Source organism: Takifugu rubripes, chromosome 18 (genome assembly GCF_901000725.2).
Source record: "Takifugu rubripes chromosome 18, fTakRub1.2, whole genome shotgun sequence".
In the NCBI taxonomy this organism is placed as follows: Eukaryota; Metazoa; Chordata; class Actinopteri; order Tetraodontiformes; family Tetraodontidae; genus Takifugu; species Takifugu rubripes.
In genome coordinates, this window is record NC_042302.1 from 9,884,158 (window position 1) to 9,903,550 (window position 19,393).

The 19,393-nt window shown below is 51.8% G+C and overlaps 1 protein-coding gene across 2 annotated transcripts; it reads left to right on the plus strand.

Moving 5' to 3' along the window:
- The first annotated feature begins 179 nt into the window (after positions 1–179).
- ptpro (protein tyrosine phosphatase receptor type O) lies at positions 180–19,062 on the plus strand. 2 transcript variants are annotated; one of them, XM_029825502.1, is made up of 27 exons: positions 180–952; positions 3,947–4,208; positions 4,319–4,474; positions 4,716–4,868; positions 4,972–5,475; positions 5,542–5,703; positions 5,830–6,026; positions 6,516–6,636; positions 6,761–6,954; positions 7,069–7,180; positions 7,260–7,423; positions 7,529–7,649; positions 7,733–7,866; positions 7,966–8,134; positions 8,218–8,338; positions 8,444–8,512; positions 9,131–9,214; positions 10,778–10,813; positions 10,925–11,006; positions 15,806–15,896; positions 15,982–16,058; positions 16,369–16,503; positions 16,790–16,912; positions 16,979–17,133; positions 17,367–17,502; positions 17,582–17,709; positions 17,904–19,062. In XM_029825502.1, the coding sequence occupies exons 1-26, from the start codon at positions 899–901 to the stop codon at positions 17,687–17,689; spliced, it is 3,720 nt and encodes a 1,239-aa protein (XP_029681362.1). In that variant the 5' UTR covers positions 180–898; the 3' UTR covers positions 17,690–17,709; positions 17,904–19,062. The 2 variants fall into 2 exon arrangements, with proteins under 2 accessions (XP_029681362.1, XP_029681361.1); XM_029825501.1 differs by having other exon boundaries at positions 181–952; positions 7,936–8,134.
- Positions 19,063–19,393: the final 331 nt, after the last annotated feature.

The following is a 19,393-nucleotide window of genomic DNA, read 5'->3' on the forward strand; positions in this document are numbered from 1 at the left end:
GCGGGCCCACACCCCCGACCCAGGACCGGCCACGCGGGCCCACACCCCACCCGGGCCCGGCCACGTGGGCCCACACCCCCGACCCAGGACCAGCCACACGGGCCCACACCCCCGACCCAGGACCAGCCACGCGGGCCCACACCCCCACCCGGGCCCGGCCACGTGGGCCCACACCCCCGACCCAGGACCAGCCATATATCAGAGAGACCTCAAACTTGGGCGACGTCTAAGACACGAGGAGGACACAGGACACGTCTGATGAAGACCTCTTCTGCAAGTCACAACCACACCCACCGAGATTCCTGTCTCCATAGCAACCTCAAACACAAGCGTGAACAGGGAGAAGAGTTAGCATTAGCCAAAGTCAAGCATCCACTGTTGTAATGAAGATGCAAAAGTAGATTAATTATTAATAATTAACATCCGATCATTCTGTAATCAAGTCTAACACTGATCAGAAATACTGTCTTAATTACTCGGAAATCACTTAATTATATCTCAGTTTGAATTTAAGCGCGTTCTTTGTTTTTAAAGGGGGGGGTGATGATGATGATGATGGTGATGAAGAGCGAGGAGAGGGCGGGGCGAAGCGGCGCAGCAGCTTCTCCATCACCGCTGAGACACCGACCTCCTGCTCGTCTCCAGCCCGCAGTATGGACGGCGCAGTCCGGGCCGCTTTCTGCAGATAGATAGACCGTCGGTCGGTGCCGAACCAACCCACTGATGACGGTTCTGACCAAGAGGGTGATGAAGGTGCTGGCAGCGGCCCGCGGGTAGATCTGCCGACCCGGCGGAGCGTCGCGCTCCGCTCCGCTCCGCTCCGCTGCTGGAGAGAATCAGCTATTGTTCGGACGCGCCGCAGACGGAGACTGGGAGGAGCTGAGGGGCCGCGGGCGCCATGCTGCCTCCGCCGCTTCTGCCTCTGCTTCTGCTTCCGCTCACCTTCACCCAGGTAACAGCAGCGGGAGGCTGCGGCCGCCGGGGCCGCCCGCTGGGCTGCGGGGCGACGGTAGCCGCGCCGCGCCGCGCCGCGGAGCGCGTGCGCGCGCGCGCGTGTATGTTATGGATGCTTCGAGTCGGTCTGCAGAAAGTGGGTCAATCGGCTGCAGCTTCATGGTGTCACATCACACAGAGACACGCGCCAGGTCTGAGGACGCGCGTGAGGGTGACGTCGTGAAGGTGATTCTGCTGCTTTCTTCCTCAGAAAGTGTTGAAACAAATGTGGTCCCAGTTCACCCAGAACCACCATGGGGGTCACGTCCAGAGCTTGAGCAGGAGCCAGATCAGCAGTCTAAAGGCGTCTGTGTGTTTGCTCAGTCCAAAACGTCCATCAGACCAGGTTCAGGCAGCTCGGTTCTGAACAGAAGATCAATTCACCATTGATCCAAACCAGAGTGTTGGGTTCTGAACTCCTGCTGGAGAAGGAGTCTGTCTCACTCGGTTCCACTCCCATCTGTTCTGCCAATCCCCTTATCTCAGATGCTCTGGCAGCTTCACTCTGGTTCTTCTCAGCTCCTGTGAGGAACTTTCACAGGCTGTTTGGGTTTAACAGCCATTGTTTGTTGTGAAGGACCTGAAGTCCAGCACGGTGGCTGGAGACCAGCTCCGTTCCCCCCGTTAGCATTGGCAGCTGCTGCTGTTCTGTCCTTTAGCCTCATTAGTTGTGGTTCTCCATTAGCCCTGGCTGAACTGGGAGAAGCTTCAGTTGGCTGTGATATCTGAAGGACTTGGGCTGCATCGTCTCCATGGACCCGTGTAGATCACCAGATTTGGATCAGATGTTTTTTTGCCTCCCTGACGTGTTTCCATGGCGAACTTCCGGCTTCTTCAGAGATGTAACTCAGCGCTCTCCATAGCGCCCCCACTCAAGAAGCTCTCGTCCCCGTTAATGGTTACGGTTAGGTTAGGGTTAGGGTTAGGGTTAGGGTTAGGGTTAGGGTTAGAGGGTTAGGGTTAGAGAGTTAGGGTTAGAGAGTTAGGGTTAGAGTTAGAGGGTTAGGGTTAGAGGGTTAGGGTTAGAGGGTTAGAGGGTTAGAGTTAGAGGGTTAGGGTTAGAGGGTTAGGGTTAGAGTTATAGGGTTAGGGTTAGAGGGTTAGGGTTAGAGAGTTAGGGTTAGAGGGTTAGGGTAGAGGGTTAGAGGGTTAGGGTTAGAGAGTTAGGCTTAGAGGGTTAGGTTAGGGTTAGAGGGTTAGGTTAGGGTTAGAGGGTTAGGGTTAGAGGGTTAGGTTAGGGTTAGAGGGTTAGGGGTTAGGGTTAGAGGGTTAGGTTAGGGTTAGAGGGTTAGGGGTTAGGTTCGGGTTAGAGGGTTAGGGTTATGGGGTTAGGTTAGGGTGGTTAGGGTTAGAGGGTTAGGGTGGTTAGGGTTAGGTTAGGGTTAGGGTTAGGTTAGGGTTAGGGCTTCACTGCTTCCTGACATGGTTCTGAGCAGGATTGAAACAGCTGCTCCTGTCACTCGTTTACCAATGATCTCATCTGGATGAGTCTCCACGTCCTTTCCCAAGTGTGTGTATGCACGTGTGCATATTTGTGTGTGTGTGTGTGTGTGTGTGTGTGTGTGTGTGTGTGTGTGTGTGTATGTGTGTGTTGGGCACCTCCTAATTTCGCTGAGGTATCTGAGGACGTATCACGGTCAGAAAATCCCAAATCTGCATCAGCCAGCATGAAACACGGTGGGTTGGTCTCCTAGCAACATCAGGCGTTGAATGGCAGTCGCCTGTTGCCACGGAAACACCACAGGTGGAAGTGAATGCGAACAGCAGCGCTCTAAAGGGCCGCGAAGTAAAAGATCTGGAGTTTTGGCAGTTCCGTGGTGTCACCGTGGAAACCGCCTGTAGATCACTTATCATCTAGGGACGGTCACGTGACACGTCTGGTCATGTGACATGGTTGATCCTCAACTTCTGTAAAAGAGGGAAGTGCAGGTTTAAACCATAGACGGCAGCAGTTGCTGGGATTTAGGGTTATGGTTAGGGTAGTTAGGGTTAGGGTGGTTAGGTTATGGTTAGGGTAGTTAGGGTTAGGGTGGTTAGGTTATGGTTAGGGTAGTTAGGGTTAGGGTGGTTAGGGTTTAGGGTTAGGGTTAGGGTGGTTAGGGTTATGGTGGTTAGGTTAGGGTGGTTAGGTTAGGGTTATGGTTAGGGTGGTTATGGTTAGGGTGGTTAGGTTATGGTTAGGGTAGTTAGGGTTAGGGTAGTTAGGGTGGTTAGGTTATGGTTAGGGTAGTTAGGGTTATGGTGGTTAGGGTTAGGGTGGTTAGGTTAGGGTTATGGTTAGGGTGGTTATGGTTAGGGTAGTTATGGTTAGGGTTAGGGTTAGGGTGGTTAGGGTTATGGTGGTTAGGTTAGGGTGGTTAGGTTAGGGTTAGGGTGGTTAGGGTTAGGGTTAGGGTGGTTAGGTTAGGGTTAGGGTGGTTAGGGTTAGGGTGGTTAGGTTAGGGTTAGGGTGGTTAGGTTAGGGTTAGGGTGGTTAGGTTAGGGTTAGGGTGGTTAGGGTTAGGGTGGTTAGGTTAGGGTTAGGGTGGTTAGGGTTAGGGTTAGGGTGGTTAGGGTTAGGGTGGTTAGGGTTAGGGTGGTTAGGTTAGGGTTAGGGTGGTTAGGTTAGGGTTAGGGTGGTTAGGGTTAGGGTGGTTAGGTTAGGGTTAGGGTGGTTAGGGTTAGGGTGGTTAGGGTTAGGGTTTTAGGGTTAGGGTTAGGGTGGTTAGGGTTATGGTGGTTAGGTTAGGGTTAGGGTGGTTAGGTTAGGGTTAGGGTGGTTAGGGTTAGGGTTAGGTTAGGGTTAGGGTTAGGTTAGGGTTAGCTTCCAGTCACTATCGCCACTGAAGATGCTCCTCCCACAGACGGACACTTCCAGGAATTCGTCCCTGTCCACGTCCAAGCTGTCTGAAGGACTTCATGGGTCTTCCTGTGGCTGAAGCAGGTGCTGACAGCGCTTCCTGTTCCTGTACAGGTATCATGGGCGTTCAGGGCCTGGGTGAATGAGGACGGGCGGATCATGGCAGCACTGGAGCACTCAGACCTGCAGGAGAACGCCACGGCGTACGCGGCTCAGCTGTCTGGGGACGCTCAGACGACGGTGGCTCTCTTTGCGAATGTCAGCAAAGCTTTGTCCTTCAACACGTCTCATCATGGACTCTGTTACTCTGTGGGACTGCTGATCAAAGTGGGACACACCTGGTCCAAACCAGTCAGTAGCGTACCTGTGCTCACAAGTAAGAACCAGTAATAATGGACTCATCAGTCAGGAATTGTGAACGATTGATGTTGTGTTGAGATCCTCCAGACTATTGTGGTCAGCATTCTATGCGTTCCCCCTCCTCAGAACCTCTGCCGGTCCACTCGGCACACATCCTGGACTACAAGGAGTCCCCAGAAACTGGAGTGGTGTTTGACATAGAGCCTCCCGCTGGAACCATCTTCAGCAGAGTCAACATCACCTTCACAGAAGGAGAAGAACGAAGATCGATGCTCTATAAAGGTACACCGGTTCTAAAGGTTCTGCCAGAGAAGCTCTCAGGGTTCCCAGACAGGAGCAGGAGCAGCAACAGGAAATGCCAAAAGGCTCTGATCTTCACTTTAGATCCAATAACATGTCCCTCAGGACATTTTCGACCTGGTGGGGTAACCTAGCATGTTAGCATTAGCTAGTGTTCCTGATGTTTGAGTCACACCTGCTGTGCACCCATTTCCTGATTTTAAGGGGAAATCTTGTGTTTTAGATTTTTACCAGGGGAGGACAGTGTTCAAGCACTGGCTGCCCGGGGTGTGCTACCGGGACATCACCTTCCAGCTCGTGTCGGAGGCCAGGGTGTTCCGGAATTCACTGGTCGCACACAGTGACGTCACACACAAACCTTTAAACCATCGCACAGGTTAGAGACACAGGGTTAGGGTTAAACTAGCACGAGCGAGCTAGCTGAGAGTTCAGGAATGTTTGCTAATGCTGCTGACTCCGCCCCCTCCCTTGTGTTACAGTACCCTACCCCCCTCTCAACATTTCGCATAGTATTGTTCACCTGAGCCAGAGGGTGGAGCAGGTGTCTCCGGAGAGCCACGAGGACAGCCACACTGTGTCCCAGCGAACGTCCCGACAGGCTGTCAGCGTTCCCGCCACAACAGAGCGCCCGGAGGCGGAGCTTTGGGAGGAGGGGCACGCCTCAGAGGCCACCACAGGAGCTGCCAGCCAAGGTCCCTCTGAACACAGGAACATCCCAACGGGGACGGACGCTGTCAACCAGACCACTCGGGACAACTGGGCAGATCCGACCGAGCCTGTTCTGAGGGATGCAGATGAGGAGTTTGTGAACGCTGTGGTGCCGGAGTACGAAGACTCCAACGAGCCGGGCTCAGCCATGGACCTCCCGACCGAGACCTCTGTATTGGCCACCAGACCGCCGCCTGTTCTGCTGGAGTTGCGCTGGCTGCCACCGCGGCCTCCCACGAGCTACGATGGCTTCAACATCTACATCTACAGAGACGGTAGGAAAGGAGGCGGGGCTTGTTGATCTGGAACAGCTGGTGTTCCTCACCTCTTCTTATGTGCAGGTAATGTGACAGAAACCGCCAGTGTGGACGAGAACACCCACGAGTTCTTCACAGAGTTAACAGAACCCGGAACCTACCAGATTCAGGTGACCACGCTCAGTTCTGCTGGCGAATGCGAGGCCAGAGAGAGCAACCTGAAGGCCGGCTTCACCTTCTACCTCGGTGCGTTCTTCAGATATTTACTGAGGTCACAAATTAGACCCGACTGTGGTCGTTGGTTCAGAGCAAAGGTAGAATTCAGAAAATGAAGCCATGTTCCTACTTTAGCTTCCCAATCTTTCCTTCCAGGTCCGCACGTGGAGCTGTTGGAGGAGCTCCGGGAGCGTCCTCAGGCTGTCAGTGTCAGACTGCTGGACTCCAGCACCGCCGCCGTCTCCTGGGACCCGTCCTCCGAGGACCACAAAGGCAGTGTGGTGTCGGTGGTGTCCACCACCTGTCTCAGGCCGAGTCCGAGGCAGCGAATGGAGAGCAGCTACTGCAGCGAGGCATGGCCACGCCCACCAGCACGCACGTTTACACACACACACACACACACGTTTACGCACACACACGCACACCTGAGGGATGCCACAGGGGAGAGGAGGTGGACTTTCACCAGCCCAATGATGATGAGCGCTGGGGTTGTTGGGCTGGGGGGGGGCTGGGGAGGGGTTGTTGGGCTGGGGGGGATGGGGGGGGTTGTTGGGCTGGGGGGGGTGTTGGGCTGGGGGGGGGGGGGGGCGGGGGGGGGTTGTTGGGCTGGGGGGGGGGTTGTTGGGCTCTGGGGGGGGGGGTTGTTGGGCTGGGGGGGGTTGTTGGGCTGGGGGGGGGGTGTTGGGCTGGGGGGGGCTGGGGGGGGGGGGGGGGGGTTGTTGGGCTGGGGGGGGGGTTGTTGGGCTCTGGGGGGCTGGGCTTCATCCTAAAACGGCAGAATCAAAGGTGACGGTCTTGGTGTCAGGAGGTCCTTAATGCCCCTCCTGTTGCTGCCATCACAGGAAAACTCCACCAGTGACATCATCACGAGGCTCACCCCCGGAGCTCAGTACCGCGTGGTGGTCTACCACACCAACGGACCCCTGATCAGCCCCCCATCGGAGCCCGTTATTATCGACATCGGTGAGCCAAACGGCAGCTTGGGCTCTGCCGCTAGCTGCCGTTCCTGTGCTGTAACTGTGTGTGTGTGTGTGTGTGTGTGTGTGTGTGTGTGTGTGTGTGTGTGTGTGTGTGTGTGTGTGTGTAGAGCCCACTGGTGTACATGAGCTGGCGGTGTACCCTCTGAGTCCGACGGCAGTGATCCTCAGCTGGCGGCGTCCGTATCACGTGGCGTTCAGGAAGTACGTGTTGGAGACCTTCTTCCTGAACCCCGTCACTCTGACCTCAGAGTGGACCACCTACTATGAGATCGCCGCCACTGAATCCGTCATCGCCTCAGTGGTAACATGCACACACACACGCACACACACACACACACGCACACACACGCACACACGCCAACAGGAGTTGGTTGGGTGGGAGGAGCTTCTGTGACCAGTCCTGTGTGTCCTGTAGAGAGTGACTGACCTGCTGCCTGCCTGGTACTATAATTTCCGTGTTTCCATGGTGACGTGGGGCGAGCCGCCCCTCAGCTGCTGTGACAGTTCTGCCATCAGCTTTGTAACAGGTATGACATCAGGGTGGGAGGAGCCTCTGTTCTTGAGTCAGTGGTTTCCTGCCGGTGAATAACCTGTGGCGGCCCTCAGCTCCAGAGGCGCCTCACATCTCCTCGGTGCATTATTCTCGTGGCGTGCTGTTCGTCTGCTGGACCTACGGCGAGGTCTTTGTTGACCTGTCACACTCCAGGATACTTCACTGGCAGGTGCTCGCCATCGGGAAGAAAGGACCTGAGAGCGGTTTCTCTGTGGACGTGAGTCCGTCTGTCTTGGCTCCGCCCACACTGGTCGTCTGCTGATTGATGTTCCCCTGATAAAGGAAAAGGTTCTTTCGGGTGATGGGCGATCTGTTGTGGCAGGTCATCCGTGACGTGATGCGAGCGAGCCTGCCTCTCCCTCCAGGAGACATCTACAACGTGACGGTGACGGCGTGCACCGAACGCAGCAGGAACACGTCGACACCGACCATCATCAAACTGGGTCGGCTTTGATGCCTTTCATCTGCTCTGGAAGGTTCTCTTCCACAGGGGTTTCACGGTGGGTGTGTCTACCGTCTGTTGCAGAGCCGGCGCCGCCACGATCCCTGTACGCCGTCAACGCCACGCACTCGTCCGTGACGCTGCTGTGGGCGGAGGAGGGCGTGGTCGACTATTACCAGGTCCTCTGTAGAGCCGGCGGAGGCAGAAAGGAGCTAAAGGTATCGAGAAGCTAGCATGTTAGCGCGAGAAGCTTGGTGTTCTCCGTTTGACCTGCTGGCTCCGCTCAGGTGGGGGAGCCACAGGTGGCCACCGCTCAGGTGGGGGAGCCACAGGTGTTCACCGCTCAGGCCGGGGAGCCACAGGTGGCCACCGCTCAGGCCGTGGTGGTGTCGGGCTTGATGCCGTCGTCCAGCTACAACTGCAGCATCACCAGTTTCAGCTACAGCACTCCCAGCACACCTGTGCACATCCGCATCACCACTGCTGGTGGGTACCGCTCTCATCTCCCCCGACAGCAACAACAACAGCAACAACAACAACAACAACCACCTGCGTTCTTGTGCACACAGCCAAGGAGAGGAACCTGGGCGTGGCAGCCATCGCCGCTCTGGCTGTGCTCAGCGTCCTGCTCATCGGGCTGCTGCTGCTCTTCCTGCTGGTTCTCCGTAAGAAGCACCTGCAGCTCAGCAGGTGACAGCTGCCAACATCTGGAGACGCCAGCGTCCCCACGGTCGAACCGAAGCACCTCGCACTTCCTGTTCCTGTTCTCACGTCTTCACCTGTGCTCCATTTCAGGGAGTGTGGAGCTGAGACCTTTGTTAATTTTGCGTCCTTTGAGAGAGACGGGAAACTTCCCTATAACTGGTAAGCCCCGCCCCTTCCTGCTCAGTAATGAACCAATCAGAGTAGCTCTAGATCAGCTGGGGTCGTTGAGCTTTGAGCATTGACAAGATTAATATGAGAGCTGAAAGACGGTCAGTTCATCTGCTGCATCTTCATCACGAGTCTTCATCAGACATCTGTGCATGATGTCAGCGGGGCACCTCGCCGCCGCCCGCCGCCCGCCGCCCTCGTCCTGTCCACATTCCCAAACAGGTCACACTCACCGCTCAAATGTCAGAATCTCAGCAGCATTTTCTGGTAAAATGGGTTAAATCATCAATCACTAGCTGAGTCGTTCAGATGTCATCACTCAGTTATTGATCCAATTAATAATGTGTAAATAATTGAACAGTTTATTGGTCTTGTTGATCAATTATTGGCTGTTATCGTCGATAATAATAACCAATGGTATTAGCTTCACATGCTTCTAACTGCTCGTCATGGCCCGGTCACATGACCTGCTGTCACTGCGTGGCGCTGCGGGAGGCGGCGAGTGACCTGCGTGATGCGTTGGTGTTGCGCACTAATGACGCCTGTACTAACGAGGCTGCGTGTTGTCGCCCCCTGCTGTCTCTCTCCTGTCTGTGTTTGGACCTTCAGGCGAAGGAGCATCTTCGCCTTCCTCACCCTGCTGCCGTCCTGCCTTTGGACTGACTATCTTTTGGCTTTTTATATTAATCCCTGGTAAGTAAACACCTGCTGGCCAGAATGGGGAACTGCAGCGAGCATGTGATTGGAAACCAGAACCAGAGCTGGTCTGAACAGGTTCTGGAGCTTTCCTGTTGTCAACAAATCTGAAGCACTGCCAGCAATGGGGTTATCGGCCCGGCTGTGAGCCCGGCCCGGCTGGCACCCGGGCCCGGCTGTGAGCCCGGCCCGGCTGGCACCAGCCACCAAATGGACCAGGCGAACTGAGCAGCCCCAGTTCTGGTTCTGGACACTTGCAAGAGGGCGCCATTCTAAAGAGCAGCAGTCGGAGGTGGCCGCTCAGGTCAGAAGGGGGCGGGGCTTCACACACGTTCATACATGAGATTTGTTGACAAACAGAAAAGGGAAATTTGGGGAGACACAAGGCTGCTTTAGTTTGGTGGGAAACAGGATGTACTCGTGTAGCATGATGCTAGCACGATGCTCGTCGTGCTAGCACGATGCTCGTCGTGCATGTGCAGTGCACGGCTACCTTTGGAGCTGTTCTCTGGGTTCTCTGTGGGAGAACATGTGACGCCACTGACGGAAAGTCAGATTGCAAAAAGCGGAACATTTAATGTGTCTGAATATTTAAAAGAACCAGAAAACAAAAGGACAAGAACCTCGGAGAACCATGGAGAACCTCAGAGAACCATGGAGAACCTCAGAGAACCATGGAGAACCATGGAGAACCTCAGAGAACCATGGAGAACCTCAGAGAACCACGGAGAACCTCGGAGAACCACGGAGAACCACGGAGAACCTCGGAGAACCATGGAGAACCTCAGAGAACCTCGGAGAACCATGGGGAACCTCAGAGAACCTCGGAGAACCATGGAGCTGCCACGGACCGTGTGTTTTACTCGGGTCCGAGCTGCTCCAGCGCTCTGCTGTCATTGGTTGACTGGAGATAAAGATGCTGATGTTGGTGAAGAGTTAAAGTTGTTCCAGACTCCTCAAGAAGTGAGAAACCTGTTTGCTTTCTCAAGGTGGTGAGAACAAGACCTTTCAGGTCTCAGCGGTCCACCTGCTGGGTCGGTGCTGCTGTTCTTGTTTTACGCCTCGTGTTGGAGAAGTGCTGCCACTTCCTGTCCTGCTGCTCCTCTAAACTATCAGGATACGACCGCCGTGTTGCTCTCCCATGCTAACCACGCCCACTCCAGATCACACTAGGTCACTCCAGATCATTCCAGAGGCCACTAGGTCACTCCAGGTCACTCAAGATCCCACTAGGTCACTCCAGATCCCACTAGGTCACTCCAGATCCCACTAGATCACTCCAGATCAGATCACTCCAGGTCACTCCAGAGGCCACTAGGTCACTCCAGGTCACTCCAGATCCCACTAGGTCACTCCAGAGGCCACTAGGTCACTCCAGATCATTCCAGAGGCCACTAGGTCACTCCAGATCCCACTAGGTCACTCCAGAGGCCACTAGGTCACTCCAGATCATTCCAGAGGCCACTAGGTCACTCCAGATCCCACTAGGTCACTCCAGATCCCACTAGGTCACTCCAGCTTCATCCTGAACTCAGCAACTCTTCCTGCTTCCTCCTGCAGGACCAAGACCAGTTTAAAGAAGCGCAGGCTGACCAGGTAACCAGACGCTCTACTAGCAGGACCTGTGACCTCAGGCAGGGGTCAGGGTCAGGGGTCAGGGGTCAGGGCCCCTCTTCACTGTTCTGTGCTTTTTTTCTTCGTTTTCAGTCCAGTTCAACTCGACGACTTTGAAACGTACTTCAAAGAAATGAGCAAAGACTCCGCCTACAAGTTCTCCCTGCAGTTTGAGGTAAACGAGCTCGTTTCTGTCAGTCGGAACGTAGCCGGGTCAGTGACGGTCAGTGACGGTCAGTAACTGTCAATAACGGTCAGTAACTGTCAGTAACGGTCAGTAACTGTCAGTGACGGTCAGTAACTGTCAATAACTGTCAGTAACGGTCAGTGACGGTCAGTGACGGTCAGTAACTGTCAGTAACTGTCAGTGACGGTCAGTAACGGTCAGTAACTGTCAGTAACGGTCAATAACGGTCAGTAACTGTCAATAACGGTCAGTAACTGTCAGTAACTGTCAGTAACTGTCAATAACGGTCAGTAACGGTCAGTAACGGTCAGTAACTGTCAATAACGGTCAGTAACTGTCAATAACGGTCAGTAACTGTCAGTAACTGTCAATAACGGTCAGTAACTGTCAATAACGGTCAGTAACTGTCAGTAACTGTCAATAACGGTCAGTAACTGTCAGTAACTGTCAATAACGGTCAGTAACTGTCAATGACGGTCAGTAACTGTCAATAACGGTCAGTAACTGTCAGTAACTGTCAATAACGGTCAGTAACTGTCAGTGACGGTCAGTAACTGTCAGTGACGGTCAGTGACGGTCAGTAACTGTCAATAACTGTCAGTAACGGTCAGTGACGGTCAGTAACTGTCAATAACGGTCAGTAACTGTCAGTAACGGTCAGTAACTGTCAGTGACGGTCAGTAACTGTCAATAACTGTCAGTAACGGTCAGTGACGGTCAGTGACGGTCAGTAACTGTCAGTAACTGTCAGTGACGGTCAGTAACGGTCAGTAACTGTCAGTAACGGTCAATAACGGTCAGTAACTGTCAATAACGGTCAGTAACTGTCAGTAACTGTCAGTAACGGTCAGTAACTGTCAGTAACTGTCAATAACTGTCAATAACGGTCAGTAACTGTCAGTAACGGTCAGTAACTGTCAATAACTGTCAGTAACTGTCAATAACGGTCAGTAACTGTCAGTAACTGTCAATAACGGTCAGTAACTGTCAGTGACGGTCAGTAACTGTCAGTGACGGTCAGTAACTGTCAATAACTGTCAGTAACGGTCAGTGACGGTCAGTAACTGTCAGTAACTGTCAGTGACGGTCAGTAACGGTCAGTAACTGTCAGTAACTGTCAATAACGGTCAGTAACTGTCAATAACGGTCAGTAACTGTCAGTAACTGTCAATAACGGTCAGTAACGGTCAGTAACTGTCAATAACGGTCAGTAACTGTCAGTAACTGTCAATAACGGTCAGTAACTGTCAATAACGGTCAGTAACTGTCAGTAACTGTCAGTGACGGTCAGTGACGGTCAGTAACTGTCAATAACGGTCAGTAACTGTCAGTAACGGTCAGTAACTGTCAGTGACGGTCAGTAACTGTCAATAACTGTCAGTAACGGTCAGTGACGGTCAGTGACGGTCAGTAACTGTCAATAACGGTCAGTAACTGTCAGTAACGGTCAGTAACTGTCAGTGACGGTCAGTAACTGTCAATAACTGTCAGTAACGGTCAGTAACTGTCAATAACGGTCAGTAACTGTCAGTAACGGTCAGTAACTGTCAGTGACGGTCAGTAACTGTCAATAACTGTCAGTAACGGTCAGTGACGGTCAGTGACGGTCAGTAACTGTCAGTAACTGTCAGTGACGGTCAGTAACGGTCAGTAACGGTCAATAACGGTCAGTAACTGTCAATAACGGTCAGTAACTGTCAGTAACTGTCAGTAACTGTCAATAACGGTCAGTAACGGTCAGTAACGGTCAGTAACTGTCAATAACGGTCAGTAACTGTCAATAACGGTCAGTAACTGTCAGTAACTGTCAATAACGGTCAGTAACTGTCAATAACGGTCAGTAACTGTCAGTAACTGTCAATAACGGTCAGTAACTGTCAGTAACTGTCAATAACGGTCAGTAACTGTCAATGACGGTCAGTAACTGTCAATAACGGTCAGTAACTGTCAGTAACTGTCAATAACGGTCAGTAACTGTCAGTGACGGTCAGTAACTGTCAGTGACGGTCAGTGACGGTCAGTAACTGTCAATAACTGTCAGTAACGGTCAGTGACGGTCAGTAACTGTCAGTAACTGTCAGTGACGGTCAGTAACGGTCAGTAACTGTCAGTAACTGTCAATAACGGTCAGTAACTGTCAATAACGGTCAGTAACTGTCAGTAACTGTCAATAACGGTCAGTAACGGTCAGTAACGGTCAGTAACTGTCAGTAACTGTCAATAACGGTCAGTAACTGTCAATAACGGTCAGTAACTGTCAGTAACTGTCAGTAACGGTCAGTAACTGTCAATAACTGTCAGTAACTGTCAATAACGGTCAGTAACTGTCAGTAACGGTCAGTAACTGTCAATAACTGTCAGTAACTGTCAATAACTGTCAGTAACTGTCAGTGACGGTCAGTAACGGTCAGTAACTGTCAGTAACTGTCAATAACTGTCAGTAACTGTCAATAACGGTCAGTAACTGTCAATAACGGTCAGTAACTGTCAGTAACGGTCAGTAACTGTCAATAACTGTCACTAACTGTCAATAACGGTCAGTAACTGTCAGTAACTGTCAATAACGGTCAGTAACGGTCAGTAACTGTCAATAACGGTCAGTAACTGTCAGTAACTGTCAATAACGGTCAGTAACTGTCAATAACGGTCAGTAACTGTCAGTAACTGTCAGTAACGGTCAGTAACTGTCAATAACTGTCAGTAACTGTCAATAACGGTCAGTAACTGTCAGTAACGGTCAGTAACTGTCAATAACTGTCAGTAACTGTCAATAACTGTCAGTAACTGTCAGTGACGGTCAGTAACGGTCAGTAACTGTCAGTAACTGTCAATAACTGTCAGTAACTGTCAATAACGGTCAGTAACTGTCAATAACGGTCAGTAACTGTCAGTAACGGTCAGTAACTGTCAATAACTGTCACTAACTGTCAATAACGGTCAGTAACTGTCAGTAACTGTCAGTAACGGTCAGTAACTGTCAGTAACTGTCAATAACTGTCAGTAACTGTCAATAACGGTCAGTAACGGTCAGTAACTGTCAATAACTGTCACTAACTGTCAATAACGGTCAGTAACGGTCAGTAACTGTCAATAACGGTCAGTGACTGTCAGTAACGGTCAGTAACTGTCAATAACGGTCAGTAACTGTCAGTGACGGTCAGTGACTGTCAGTAACTGTCAATAACGGTCAGTAACTGTCAGTAACTGTCAATAACGGTCAGTAACTGTCAGTAACGGTCAGTAACTGTCAGTGACGGTCAGTAACTGTCAGTGACGGTCAGTGACGGTCAGTAACTGTCAATAACTGTCAGTAACGGTCAGTGACGGTCAGTGACGGTCAGTAACTGTCAGTAACTGTCAGTGACGGTCAGTAACGGTCAGTAACTGTCAGTAACTGTCAATAACGGTCAGTAACTGTCAATAACGGTCAGTAACTGTCAGTAACTGTCAGTAACTGTCAATAACGGTCAGTAACGGTCAGTAACTGTCAATAACGGTCAGTAACTGTCAGTAACTGTCAATAACGGTCAGTAACTGTCAATAACGGTCAGTAACTGTCAGTAACGGTCAGTAACTGTCAGTAACTGTCAATAACTGTCAGTAACTGTCAATAACGGTCAGTAACTGTCAGTAACGGTCAGTAACTGTCAATAACTGTCAGTAACTGTCAATAACGGTCACTAACTGTCAATAACTGTCAGTAACTGTCAGTGACGGTCAGTAACGGTCAGTAACTGTCAGTAACTGTCAATAACTGTCAGTAACTGTCAATAACGGTCAGTAACTGTCAATAACGGTCAGTAACTGTCAGTAACGGTCAGTAACTGTCAATAACTGTCACTAACTGTCAATAACGGTCAGTAACTGTCAGTAACTGTCAGTAACTGTCAGTAACGGTCAGTAACTGTCAGTAACTGTCAATAACTGTCAGTAACTGTCAATAACGGTCAGTAACTGTCAGTAACGGTCAGTAACTGTCAATAACTGTCACTAACTGTCAATAACGGTCAGTAACTGTCAGTGACGGTCAGTAATGGTCAGTAACGGTCAGTAACTGTCAATAACGGTCAGTAACGGTCAGTAACTGTCAATAACGGTCAGTGACTGTCAGTAACGGTCAGTAACTGTCAATAACGGTCAGTAACTGTCAATAACGGTCAGTAACGGTCAGTAACTGTCAGTGACGGTCAGTGACTGTCAGTAACTGTCAATAACGGTCAGTAAAGGTCAGTAACTGTCAATAACGGTCAGTAACTGTCAGTAACGGTCAGTAACTGTCTGTAACGGTCAGTAACGGTCAATGACTGTCTGTAACGGTCAGTAACGGTCAGTAACTGTCAGTAACGGTCAGTGACGGTCTGTAACGGTCAGTAACTGTCAGTAACTGTCAATGACGGTCAGTGACGGTCAGTAACTGTCAGTGACGGTCAGTAACGGTCAGTGACAGTCAGTAACTGTCAGTGGCGGTCAGTAACGGTCAGTGACGGTCAGTAACTGTCAGTAACGGTCAGTGACTGTCAGTGACGGTCAGTAACTGTCAGTAACTGTCAGTAACGGTCAGTGACGGTCAGTAACTGTCAGTGACGGTCAGTAACTGTCAGTAACTGTCAGTGACGGTCAGTAACTGTCAGTGACGGTCAGTGACGGTCAGTGACGGTCAGTAACTGTCAGTGACGGTCAGTAACGGTCAGTGACGGTCAGTAACGGTCAGTAACTGTCAGTGACGGTCAGTAACGGTCAGTAACGGTCAGTGACGGTCAGTAACGGTCAGTGCTGCTGGTGTTCAGGAGCTGAAGAGCGTCGGTCTGGATCTTTCCCATGATGCCGCAGACCTGCCCATCAACAGACCCAAAAACCGCTACACCAACATCCTGCCCTGTGAGTCACAAAGCATTATGGGATGTGCGTCCCACTGGGGTGGGTTAACCTAACCCTAACCTCTGAATGTGCCAAATGTCCACAGACGACTTCAGCAGAGTCCGACTGGTGTCGCTGCACAACGACGAGGGCGCCGACTACATCAACGCCAACTTCATCCCCGTGAGTCCCCCCGACCCCCCCGACCCCCCCCCTGCAGCGCTGTGGCGTGGTCCAGCTCTCCACACGGTGTGTGTGTGTGTGTGTGTGTGTGCGTGTGCCTGTGTGTGTGCGTGTGTGTGTGCGTGTGTGCCTGTGTGTGTGTGCCTGTGCGTGTGTGCCTGTGTGTGTGTGCCTGTGCGTGTGTGTGTGCGTGTGTGCCTGTGTGTGTGTGCCTGTGTGTGTGTGTGCCTGTGTGTGTATGCCTGTGTGTGTGTGCCTGTGTGCGTGTGCGTGTGTGTGTGCCTGTGTGTGTGTGCCTGTGTGTGTTCAGGGTTACCGACGTGCTGAGGAGTACATCGCCACCCAGGGGCCGCTGCCAGAAACACGGAACGACTTCTGGAAGATGGTGCTGCAGCAGAGGGCGCCGATCATCGTCATGCTGACGCAGTGCAACGAGCGCCGCAGGGTGAGTTCCACCTGTGCAGGGCGAGTTCCACCTGTGCAGGGCGAGTTCCACCTGTGCAGGGCGAGTTCCACCTGAGCAGGGCGAGTTCCACCTGAGCAGGGCGAGTTCCACCTGAGCAGGGCGAGTTCCACCTGAGCAGGGCGAGTTCCACCTGAGTTCCACCTGTGCAGGGCGAGTTCCACCTGAGCAGGGCGAGTTCCACCTGAGCAGGGCGAGTTCCACCTGCGCAGGGCGAGTTCCACCTGCGCAGGGCGAGTTCCACCTGTGCACCTCCTCCTCCTCTCAGGTCAAATGTGACCACTACTGGCCCTTCACCGATGACCTCATCATGTACGGCGAGATCAGCGTGGAGATGTTGTCGGAGTCGGAGTCGCCCGAATGGACCGTCAGGAAATTCAGGCTGGGAAACGTGAGTGAGGAAAAGTGTGCGTCCCCCAGACATGACCCCTAACCCCATCCTGGTCCCTCCCTGCAGGCGGATGAGAGTCGGGACGTCCTCCACCTGAACTACACGTCCTGGCCCGACCACGGCGTCCCCACGGTCAACGCCATCGAAAGCATCCTGCAGTTCGTCCACATCGTGCGGCAGCAGGCCAACAGGACCAAAGAGCCGATCGTGGTCCACTGCAGGTGGCTCGGACACAGCAACATTCACTCTTGTCTGGCAGCCATTTTAACACAGCATTAGCATGCTAGTCACGTCTGACACAGTTAGCATCCACAACATTAGCAACACGACTACCGACAGGATGACGACAGTAACCTGGTCATCGCTGCCGCGTCAGCAGAGCCATGCTAACACTCCTGTGTTCGCACGCCGCGCTCCTCTAACGCTAACGCTAACGCTAACGGGCTGTGTGCAGTGCGGGAGTCGGCCGGACGGGAACCTTCATCGCGCTGGACCGTCTGATGCAGCACATCCGAGAACACGAGTTTGTGGATATTCTGGGGATGGTGTCGGAGATGCGCTCGCACCGCCTCTCCATGGTCCAGACCGAGGTGACCTTTAACGTGACGGAACCGTTGCTGAGGTGTCGCGGCCGGGCCGTCTGACCGCCTGTGTTCCACCTGTGTGCAGGAGCAGTACGTCTTCATCCACCAGTGCGTCCTGCTGATGTGGCAGAAGAAGAAGCAGCAGCAGTCCATCACCTCTGAGGTCGTCTACGAGAACGCCAGGAACACATAACGGCGCCGCCTCGCCCACCAGTGAGTCTGATGTCTGCCGCCCCCTGCTGGCCAGGCCAGAACTGACGTTAAAACAACGGACAGAATTCATGGACGCAGACCTTTGAGCCGTCCAGTCGGAGCCCAGCGGGTTCCGATTGGACGGCTCAAAGGTCTGCGATTGGACGGCTGCGCGGTGACTCCAGTGACGCTAACCTCTTGTCTTTGTCGTGCAGGCCGACCTGAACAGAACCAAGAATATCATCTTTTTAAAGAAACGTATGAATTCATTTACAACTGTTCTGATTGAGTCTGAGCGCGATGGGATGGAGCTTCACGGACGGACCGACGCTCAATCCTGACCATCGCTAGGTGGGAGGAGCCTGAATAGGCGTCACCTTTTCTTTCCTCTAATTTAGCACTCATTAGCATTTAGCTTTGTCTGAATTAACGACGCGTTCTTTGAGCTCATGAGAACAACCTGCTTGAACGATCGCTGATAAAAATGTAAAAAATGCTCAGAAAACACCAGACGTCTCCAGAACACGGTCCATGTTTACAGTTCTGGTTCTGCTGCTCTCGACTGCCAAAATCAGCCAGAATCAGCCAGAATCAGAAGAATCGGAACCGGGACCCGACGACCCCTCGAGAGGCTCCGACCAGAATTCCTCTTGAAACAACTCAAAATGTCTCAAATGTAAAAGAAAATCTCAAAATGTTGCAACTTTCCTGCCGACAGAACCGACACGTCACAGATTTGGATCAGTTGGAGATCAAATGCGACATTTTTAGAGCTTTGGAACCTGGAGTTTGTTTGTTTTTTAATAACTTTCTTTTCAAAAAAGATTTTCTACTGAAAATTTGACTTGAAGGACAAAAATGGAGCACATTTGTCAGAATGTTGACGGATCAGACGAGAGCGACCCGGACCGGACGCACGAGGTGTGAAAGTGTTGCGAAACAAGATGCCAACGTTTCGGAACCTTTCCTCAAAAATCATCTAAATTCGCTTCAGTAAAAAGTGGGCGATGCGTTTAAGGGTCGTGGGACTTTTTAACTGCACCTGGGGGTGGTCGTGGCTCTCTGAAAGGTTTTTCACTGTTAGATATCAAAGTTCTGTAAATAATGTTTGTACTCGTGCTGCGTTTCCTCTTCATGACGACTTTATTGGGAGGAGATCTGATTCTCTTCATCTGTGAATTCTTTTGATTTGAGCCAAAAGTTCCGTCTTCAGGACATTTGTGGGTCCGAAGGCTCGGAGAAGCTGCAGGACGTCACCGGCTTCGTGTTTGTCTGCTCCGTCGTGCCATTATTGTGAAGTTGTCACTCAGTTTTCTGAACGATTTGAACGCATCACTGTCACAGTTTTTGTGTTGAAATGAAAATAAAATAAAATAAATAAAGTTGCAGTTGAATTTGTCGTCCTTCATGTTTCCAGAAAACCAGTTAAACCAGTGAGACCGTTGACAGTCTATGTTGGGGACGTCGTGCACAGACGCTCTCTTCAGTTTCAGAGACCATTTTGATTGTAAGACGCTAAATAAAGATGAAACTATATTTCACAGATTATTCAGAGGACAATGTGGAACCATTGGTCATGTGATAAACTTTAATAAAAGGAAGATTTGCTGAAATTTGAGAAAACTTCGAGTATTAGCTTATGAGGCTAATACACATTAGCTAAGAAATGTTAGCATAAACACCCATGTGGTGACAGCAGAAAAGC

Coding starts and splice junctions, on each gene's coding strand:
- ptpro (XM_029825501.1), top strand. CDS start 899: ATGCTGCCTCCGCCGCTTCTGCCTCTGCTTCTGCTTCCGCTCACCTTC. Junction 4,869..4,971: donor ACCTTTAAACCATCGCACAG/GTTAGAGACACA, acceptor CTTGTGTTACAG/TACCCTACCCCCCTCTCAAC. Junction 16,504..16,789: donor AGTGCAACGAGCGCCGCAGG/GTGAGTTCCACC, acceptor TCCTCCTCTCAG/GTCAAATGTGACCACTACTG.